Below are 8,689 nucleotides of genomic sequence, written 5' to 3'. Positions count from 1 at the left end.
TTGAATCGGTCGAAAGGTTTATGCATTTCGATTGGTCAGCGCCCTTTGACCATATCAGCTAAGCCAATCACTGCGCGCCATTCAGTTTCGCCGTCGGATACCTCCGTGGTGCTTGTCGTTCATCCAAATTTCACTTGTGCCCCGGCAGCACGATGGAATGCTCCTGACGATAACTTTAACATCACAATACCATCTATGATGCATGAGAGGTGCCCCCCCCAAGCCACGACTCCCCCCGCTTTAGCAAGCACTCTCGGTAATGCAACCTTCCGAGTGTAGCTTTCGCACCTTTCGTTGACAGTTGTCCACGTCATGGACCGCCGTCGGAGAAATCCGACGGGAGCCAAGGTACCTATTGGCAGGATTTAGCCGACAAAGGTGCGCTGTGCCAATCATGACAGCAAGTGAACGTAGTCGCCACATCCGCCGTCGGAGTCGGGCCGACCGTGGCCGCAAGATTGCAGCGTGCATTTTCAAATTTGAACGATGGCTCCATTGAACACCCACAAGCACACAACTAGCGAGCACGAGCAGCGTCATGGTGCCCGCACACACTCCAAGAGTAAGGGGGCCGCTGTCAACAAGGACAAGGCCACTGTGAAGCGGCTTCCCGTCACCTTGCTATCTGGTTTCCTCGGCGCTGGCAAGACGACGCTTCTCAAGCATATTTTACAGTCCAACGCGCACAAGTTGCGCATTGCCGTGATCGTGAACGACATGGCGGAACTTAACATCGACGCCAAATTCATCCACAATGGCGCTGGCCTCGTCCAGACCAAGCAAGAAGTTGTGTCGATGCAAAACGGGTGCATCTGTTGCACCTTGCGGGGGGACCTCGTCCGCGAAATCGCCAAGTTGCAACGCTTGCACGCGTTCGATTACCTCGTGATTGAATCGACGGGCATTGCCGAGCCGCTTCAAGTTGCCGAGAGCTTCACGTTTGATCCGGCGACCGCCGAGTTGGCCGGGGAAGGAACCGACATGCTGTGGGACTTGGCCGTCCTCGACACTTGCGTGACTGTGCTCGATGCGGTGGAGTTTCCCACGATGCTACAATCCACGAGCCGTTTCGATCAAGCCTTCCCCACAGAAGCCACGGACGATCAAGCGGAGGGCGCCAAGCCGATCAGTCAGCTGCTCATCGACCAAGTTGAGTTTGCCAACGTTATTATTGTGAACAAGATGGACCTTGTGCAATCCGCGACCGATCGCGCCGCCGTCCTACGACTCGTTCGGACCCTCAACCCGACGGCAAAGGTTGTGGAAACCACTCATTGCGTTATCGATCTCGAGGACGTCGTCCACACGAAGCGGTTTGACTTAGAACAAGCGAAAAACTCGGCAGGGTGGATGGAGTCGCTGAGACAAGGCACTGGGATGAGCGAGAAGGACGAATACGGCATCGGGTCATATGTGTTTCGCGCGCGGCGGCCATTTCACCCCGAGCGCTTGCACAAGTGGGCGGCGCGTCGGTTCCGGTTCAAGTCAAATGGCCACTTCGACCACATGAGCGACGCACCGTCCGCCGCAACCGAGAAGCTTGACGAGGGGGAAATCTTGCGGTCCAAGGGGTTTTGCTGGATTGCCGGGCGCGACGACACGATGGCTGAATGGAACCACCACGGCCGTCTGCTGTCGATCGCGCCCATTCAACCGTGGTGGTGTGTGGTCCCAGAAGAGGACTGGGACGTGACCAACGACGACGAAAAGGAACAGATCAAGAGCGACTTTGAGGAACCTTTCGGCGACCGAAAGCAAGAAATCGTGCTGATCGGAACAAACCTGAACGACGCCAAGTTGAGTCAGAGCTTGACGGCGTGCTTGCTCACGGACGACGAGCTATACCAGCACGCCCGAGGTGTCGCCGTGTCGAGCCACCGATTCAAGTGCACGAAGCGGCCGTTCGTCGATCCCCTTCCTGCTTGGGTCGAGACGGTTGACGCCGCCCAAATCTGGACTACTGTTTTGCGCGACCAGCAAACAGCACAGTTTGAAGTCGCTCGCAATGTCGAGCTCAACGTGAACGCGATGTCGCTGGTGGTCAAGACCCCCCACCACGTCAGCGGGTACCCCGTCGAAGTCGACGAGGAGAGTCTCCCGTTCTCGTCCGTGCAAGTCTGGTACGAGAACGACGTTGGAGACTCGGTGATGCTGTGTGCATTGCGACCAAACGAAACCAACGCGTCGGTCGTGACCGTGCCAGGGAACCAAGTGATTCATCGTTTGCGAATCCAGCTAGTTGTGAATGGCAAGAAACGGAAGCATGACTTGGAAGTCCTGATGAAGCAGTGGGCGAGTTGGTTCGAAGTGCATGTTGTGGCTGACGTGCGGGTCGTCGCAGAAGACGAAGACGACGAGAATCGGAGTTAATTCAAACGGGTGCTTGGCGTTTGAGTGTACTGTATGTAGGTACGCCCTTGCGTTCTTGTATTACCACCCCAGTCTACTGTAGTACTTCGCAATTAGTACTAGTACATTCATTGGGCTCAATGTACTGACGAATCAATTCCAAATCGATTAGGATATTGATGCCTCGTACTAGTAGTAGTATTGCTTGAGTGGTGCTCGCATTACTGTAGTACTAGTCAAAATGTGGAAAATAGTGTGTGTAATCCGCTACGAAATAGTGTGAAACCAACGTTCTCATAGATGACCTGTCGCCAGTTGTCCGGATAACGAACGAGAAGGAAAAGCGATCCGAAGGGAATTGGAGCTTGGGAGGAATTCGAACAAATGAGCGCACCAGCCACCGCCAACGGCGGTCGTGTCGAGGCAGCACAGGATGCTGTAGTCAAAGTACTGGTGTTGGGGGATGCTGCGACTGGAAAAACGAGCATCATCAAGAGGTATGTCCACAACGTATTCTCGGAGCACCACAAGACCACCATCGGCGTCGACTTTGCCCTTAAGCCCGTGACGGTGCAAAACACAACGCTGCGCCTCCAGTTGTGGGATATTGCGGGGCAAGAACACTTTCGGGCACTCAATCGTGTGTACTACAAAGATGCCCTCGGTGCCCTCGTCGTCTACGATCTGTCGCGCCAGGATACGTTTGAGAGTGTGTTAAAGGTACGATGGCATGAACATGAACATTCCAGGGCGGTGATCTCATGTCGTCCTCCGCAGTGGAAGAAAGAAATCGATACTAAAGTCGAACTACCTAACCGCAAACCATTGCCTGTGGTTCTCTGTGGAAACAAGGTACATCCGTCATCCACTTTGGCAGCATCGAAATCAGTACTGGTCTAGGCCGACTTGGCGGGTGACATTGACCACGAGTTCATGAACGATTTTTGCGCAACCCATGGCTTTGCAGGTTGGTTCGACACTTCTGCAAAGGACAACAAGAACATCGACGAGGCCAACAAGGCGCTCGTGGCAGCGGTGTTGCAGCATCGCGACATTTTTGAGAAAAAGGCTGAGCCGCGGAAAGATGTATTCCGCGCCACGGCAGCGAATGCCGCGACCATACAGAGCAAGCCCAGCAGTTCGTACTGCTGCAGCAGCTTTTGAGCGCACTTCGTCCCCATTCTAGCATTTTTTGTCATCGCCGCCGATAAAGACATATCTCGTTAATATTGAGCGAGTTATAGTTAAAGAGAGAATGGAGCTAGGGCGAAATACATAAGTAGTGGAGATGGCGCAAATATGATGGGACCAGCGGGCAATCAAACAGTTTAGTACACGTCCGGTGAGAAGTGGCTGGACGTGCCATGATCATTGCTGCTGGTGTGCAGATGAACGCGTAGAGCGTAGTTGGTCTGTTCGAGTCGTTTGATGTGATCCGCCGCTTGAACAGCAAGTTGCTTCAACGCTGCATTCTCTTGTGTCGCTTCCTCCTTCTGTTGGTTTTGGATGGTCACAGCGCGCCGCAGAATCTTGTTCTCCGCTTGAATTTTCTCAAACTCCTTCGCTTGCCCCATGCATGTTTCGCGGAGTCGATCAAGCGCGATGCGCATCTCTTGCATCTCTTTGTCTTTACGCAGGAGAATCTGTTCACACTCCGTTCTACATGTCGAGGGCGTGAGGATTCAACACATTACACCGAACTATCTATCCAACTCAAGATGGCTTACCTTAGTCGGTTCAAGTCCGAGATTTTCACTTGTTCGATGTATTCGAATTGCCGCTGCGTGTACTTGGGCAAGTCGTCCTCACAGGGGACGTCCTGTGGAATGCAGCGCCGTTTGATGAGCCGCGCCGACGCATCCTCGTTAATTACAGGGAACCCCGAGTCGATGGGAGACGCCACCATGCGCGTTCGCTTCAAGGACTCTCGTGTAGAGTGCGGAGACACAGTCATGGACGCCATCACGGCGCTGCTTTAGCGGAGGGGAAGGTTTCCTCGAATGGGACGGCTCTGCTGAACCGTGTGTGTTCCTGTGGGAGAGTGTGTTTTATACGGATAAGAGTCGTATTCGTATCCGGATAGTAGAAAAATGAAAAAATTGTTCTTTCTGGATTAAATACTTGTTACTTTTGGAAAATAGAATACTCCGGAGTACTATCTCATCGTAGAATGTTGGTATTGTCGATGTGATTGTAAGTGCATCGGTTGGGAGTGTTGGGCTCTGCATGCAATATTGTACTACAGTACTACTGGGTTGGAAGAGTAAATAATATAATTCAAATTGCTTCATACGTCGAAGTAATTTTATTTCGAGAAATGTATTTTATTCTGCCAGACGCAGTTCTGTAGGACGTCTCTGAATTTCGAGTGGGAGAAGATGGAAATAATGTGTTCACCATTGCCCACTCTCTGCCATATGAAGCAAGCCGCATCCTCGATGGTCACGCTCCCAGTGAGCACGCGAGGCTTGTCTGAGCTGTTTGCGTTGCTGCCTGTATCGGTGTCATGGCTGGTATTGCGTGTCCAGCCGTTGTTGCGGTGCTTGGTTGATGTGCTGCAATCTTGCATCGCTTGGATGTGCGGCTCGAATTGAATCTCAAACGGATGGCGCACATCCTTTGCTTAGGCTATGTGCAAGGTGCTCTGAGCGGATCATGAGGTGGTTGTGGCGTGTTGGCCTATTCCAACTTCCTCGTCGACACCCTGCTTCGTCAGGTCAATCAAATCCTTCGTGTGCACTCACCAGCACCATTCACAAAACAGTATTGGCTTCACTTGCTCACGATGTACACTTCGCGACGATCGTGGAATTAGATGTTTGTTTTATCCTCACCCGGCAAGGCACTGCTTTGTCTGGTGGTAGATATGATGTAGTACTCAACAAACTCTTTGACAATTTCAACGTCGTTTCATTCGACGTTCACACATGCAAGCTTGCGGTTCGCTTGGTCTTGGGGGTGGCGTTGAGCGAGCGACGGATCGCGGTGGGGGTGCGACCGGGAGTCATGCCAAGGGTGCTGGCAGGACTCTTGAGGCCCGTGGGGGTGATGAGCGCTTCGTTCTTCATTTGGTTCAGTTCCTGCTCTTCGTCGGCTTCGACGTCACCAGCTTCGGCGGCATTCTGCGCTTCCTTGGCAGCCACGTTCCAGTCGACTCGGAAGACGCCCCAGATGAGAATCACGGCCTTGATAAATTCCCCGAGGGTGTCGGCAATCCAGAACCCGTCGAGGCCCCACTTGAGCGTGATCGGCAAGACGTAGCTGAGGGGGACATATACACACCACGACGCAATGTTGTTGGCGAGGAGGTTCAAGTCGGCCTTGGACAGCGCGTTCATGCACGCCGTGAGAAGGAAGCGCATAAACGCGACCAAGATACACACAACAAACACGACAATCGTGTCCGAGCACATTTCGACAATGACCGGGTCGCTACTCCAGATCCCAAACAGCGTGCGACGGAACGGGAACACAACAAAGAGGAGGGCGACCGAGCACCCCATGACGATGGACACGCCCATGTACAACACGCGCTTGGCGCTTTCCGCGCTCCCCTTGCCGAGGTAACGCGACATGCGGATCTGCGTCGCACCGGAGAATCCACTCACGCACGAGTTGACAACGCCAAAGAGACCGTTCATGACAGCATTCGAAGCAGCAATGTTGGGGCCGAGGTAGCCGGAAAACGCACCCGCGACGGACGCCGACGCCCAGTCGACAACCGACGACGCGCCCATGGGAATCGCGAGAGCAAGGAAGATTTGGACGCGCTCCTTCTTGATACAGTCCCATGTCCAGCCTCCCCAGTAGTTCTTGTGGTAGCCCTTAATCACGACCGTGTACAGGACAAAGAGCACCAGCTGCACGAACGTACTGGCAACGGTGGCCAACGGTGACCCGATGAAGCCGAAGCCGCCCCATCCGTACGCGCCGTAGATAAACACTTGGTTGAACACGATGTTGAGGACCATCGTGAAGCAACTGCACAGCGTCGCGGGCATGATCACGCCTTGCGTGGCAAAGTACGTTGTTAGCGCGCCGTAGGTATATTGTGGGATGAGGCCCAGCGCCATCACACGCGCGAATTGGCTCCCGTACTCGACTGTTTCCGCGTCGTCCATCGTGAACGCAATCATGTCGCCGACAAACATGTACCAGATCATCACGGGGATCGCGCCCGCGACGGCAAACACGATTGCAGTCTGGAGCCACACGCCGACAAGTTGGTTGTTGCCGGCGCCATACGCCTGCGAACACAGCGTCGAGATGGCCCCGATGGCAAACTGAATAAAGGCAGACGGGACACCCATCCACATGCCGGCCAATGCGACACCGGCCAACTGCTTGGTCCCGATGTGGCCTTGGAACGCAGCGTCGGTGATCGTCATAACCTGGCGGACCATTTGACGGAGCGACAATTGAACAGCCATCGACGCGAGCTCGCGAAGCTCTTGACGGATCGGGGTCACGTCCGTCGGCTTGAGGAGCAGCGACTTTTCCGTGTTCTTGCTCATGGTGTAGCCTGCACAACGGCAATTGAGAAGTGACAACGATCACGCGCCGTCCTCCTGTGTAGGATAAAGACGGCACTTTTGGTTGCCAACACCTGCGGCGGCGGCGGTAACAGCCGTCGTCTTGATGGAGCATCCATGGATACCATCTGGATGGCGTGACGGTACCGACTTTATGGGTTTCACTTGTTGGGATAAAAAAAAATACCTTGGCGTTTGTATACGTCCTGTCGTAAAAATGCATTTGCCCCATTGAAACACCACCCACAGGCCGACGTGCAGCCACGGCGGGTTTTTTGCCCACCCAGATACGGGCTGGTCTGAGACGGCCAAAGATACACGCACGGGAAGTTGCCCACGAGTGTGGCATGTTGCGCTCCGAGCGCACGAGTTGCGTCGATCCATGGGGTACGCGACGGTCGGGAATCCAACACGGTGCACTGGGCACCACCCCACGCTCGCGTCGTTGGCGTCCTGTCGTCGCGACGGCAGCATGAGCCGGTTTCCGACCGCCCCGCGGATATGGCCCGGTCCTGTTTCCAGCACCTGGATGCTGGGACGAGTGGCCCATGTGACGAGCCTGACCAATCGATGGACGGCGGCACATGAAACGAGGCAACCCTGGCCCTATCGTCGAACGAGTGGAACTTGTCTCGATCTGGTCGGGAAAAAGTGTCGCGCCGAGTCCAACAACGTCAAGCGGGTCGATACATTGGCTCCGTCTAAACGACGCCGCTCTGGAGGAATAGGACGGTATTTGCGGATGGGATGTGTTTATCCTGTGCGGTCGCCACGTCTTCCCACGAATCCCATAAGTCGCATGCGGCGTCGCGGACATGACGACGTGGACCATGTCCAGTGCTACAACCTGTGCATGTCTTAGTTCGGTGCAACAGAACGGCGGCGACGATAGCCCGTACTTGATGGTTCCAGCGCGGACGGCGTTCAACGGACATACATGCCGACACTTCTTTCCGCACGGATGAACCTCTTCCTTTGTCAAGGATGTGGCTTGGCGACGGGCGCGAGTGATCCGGTTCATTTGAGCTCGTACTGTGCAGACGACCTCGTGACTTCAGCTACATTGCTGCCAACCTCCCGACCCTGCGGGCGAATCGTTCACAGTGAGCTGGCCAGTCTACTCGTTCCAATCGACGTTGGTTCTAGAAGCGTATTTGTCACCCACATGCTGGACGAAAACGCAGCATCGATGCAACTGCGAAGACGGCTACGTACTATTTCCCATTGAACAACTCGTGCTGCTGCCAGTGCAAGACGAATCCATTAGTGGCACCATGCTAGAAATGCCCCCCACATGCCATGAATTGAATAGTTCCTTCTTTTCAATCCGGACTCCGTCCCTCGTTCAAGCTCGATCGTTCTCTATGGACAAGCCGTCGACCCTGGAAGTACCGTGATCTTAACCTTCTCGGACCGCTTGGTCGACACGACTTTGACTCCGACCCGAGTCCATGTCACGTTGTAGCTTGTGAGCACTCTAGCGTCGATCGTAAATAGAGCCGACGCGGTGATGCACACGTTAACGGTCACGCCAGTGTTGGACGTGACGAGGCCGCTGGCGGCCCCTGTTGGTGTCCACGTCCCAAGCGGTGTGAACACCGATTCAAAATCCACCGAAGCGCCGGGTTTCATCTCGACAGTGTCTTGGATGGAGACTTGACCCGCGCCGACACGAGAAAAGGTCACCTTACGCTCGACGCGCTCGAGGGTGGGCACGTCATAGGCAGCCGCAAGGTCCGTCGTCGCAGTGTCCTCGATGGCACTGAGCGTGTGTGTGAGCGTAAAGTTGTGCATTTTTTGCACAGCCA

General features: G+C 54.6%; 5 protein-coding genes across 5 annotated transcripts; 2 read left to right on the top strand and 3 right to left on the bottom strand.

Moving 5' to 3' along the window:
• Positions 1-486: 486 nt before the first annotated feature.
• Positions 487-2,381, top strand: H310_09420 (hypothetical protein; the record flags this gene model as incomplete). Its single annotated transcript, XM_008875482.1, has 1 exon — positions 487-2,381. The coding sequence occupies one exon, from the start codon at positions 487-489 to the stop codon at positions 2,368-2,370; it is 1,884 nt and encodes a 627-aa protein (XP_008873704.1). The 3' UTR covers positions 2,371-2,381.
• A 298-nt stretch (positions 2,382-2,679) lies between these two features.
• Positions 2,680-3,621, top strand: H310_09419 (hypothetical protein). The gene is made up of 3 exons (XM_008875481.1): positions 2,680-3,069; positions 3,127-3,201; positions 3,250-3,621. Exons 1-3 carry the CDS (start codon positions 2,734-2,736, stop codon positions 3,511-3,513), a joined length of 675 nt encoding a protein of 224 aa, XP_008873703.1. The 5' UTR covers positions 2,680-2,733; the 3' UTR covers positions 3,514-3,621.
• H310_09418 (hypothetical protein) lies at positions 3,551-4,381 on the bottom strand. Its single transcript, XM_008875480.1, has 2 exons — positions 4,077-4,381; positions 3,551-4,008 (listed from the first exon to the last, which is right to left on the bottom strand). Exons 1-2 carry the CDS (start codon positions 4,310-4,312, stop codon positions 3,678-3,680), a joined length of 567 nt encoding a protein of 188 aa, XP_008873702.1. The 5' UTR covers positions 4,313-4,381; the 3' UTR covers positions 3,551-3,677.
• Positions 4,382-5,104: 723 nt separating this feature from the next.
• Positions 5,105-6,932, bottom strand: H310_09417 (hypothetical protein). The gene has a single exon (XM_008875479.1). The coding sequence runs from the start codon at positions 6,861-6,863 to the stop codon at positions 5,271-5,273; it is 1,593 nt and encodes a 530-aa protein (XP_008873701.1). The 5' UTR covers positions 6,864-6,932; the 3' UTR covers positions 5,105-5,270.
• A 1,311-nt stretch (positions 6,933-8,243) lies between these two features.
• H310_09416 (hypothetical protein) lies at positions 8,244-8,675 on the bottom strand (the record flags this gene model as incomplete). Its single annotated transcript, XM_008875478.1, has 1 exon — positions 8,244-8,675. The coding sequence occupies one exon, from the start codon at positions 8,673-8,675 to the stop codon at positions 8,244-8,246; it is 432 nt and encodes a 143-aa protein (XP_008873700.1).
• Positions 8,676-8,689: the final 14 nt, after the last annotated feature.

Source organism: Aphanomyces invadans (assembly GCF_000520115.1).
Source record: "Aphanomyces invadans strain NJM9701 unplaced genomic scaffold supercont1.21, whole genome shotgun sequence".
NCBI classification, from domain to species: domain Eukaryota; phylum Oomycota; class Saprolegniomycetes; order Saprolegniales; family Verrucalvaceae; genus Aphanomyces; species Aphanomyces invadans.
This window is presented reverse-complemented; position numbering and strand designations above follow the sequence as displayed.

What these genes read in the sequence shown, in the direction of transcription:
- H310_09419 (XM_008875481.1), top strand. Translation starts at nt 2,734, where the DNA reads ATGAGCGCACCAGCCACCGCCAACGGCGGTCGTGTCGAGGCAGCACAG. An exon ending in CGTTTGAGAGTGTGTTAAAG is followed by an intron (nt 3,070 to 3,126) that starts GTACGATGGCAT and finishes CGTCCTCCGCAG; the next exon opens with TGGAAGAAAGAAATCGATAC. An exon ending in TGGTTCTCTGTGGAAACAAG is followed by an intron (nt 3,202 to 3,249) that starts GTACATCCGTCA and finishes GTACTGGTCTAG; the next exon opens with GCCGACTTGGCGGGTGACAT.
- H310_09418 (XM_008875480.1), bottom strand. Translation starts at nt 4,312, where the DNA reads ATGGCGTCCATGACTGTGTCTCCGCACTCTACACGAGAGTCCTTGAAG. An exon ending in TCGGACTTGAACCGACTAAG is followed by an intron (nt 4,009 to 4,076) that starts GTAAGCCATCTT and finishes CTCGACATGTAG; the next exon opens with AACGGAGTGTGAACAGATTC.
- H310_09417 (XM_008875479.1), bottom strand. Translation starts at nt 6,863, where the DNA reads ATGAGCAAGAACACGGAAAAGTCGCTGCTCCTCAAGCCGACGGACGTG.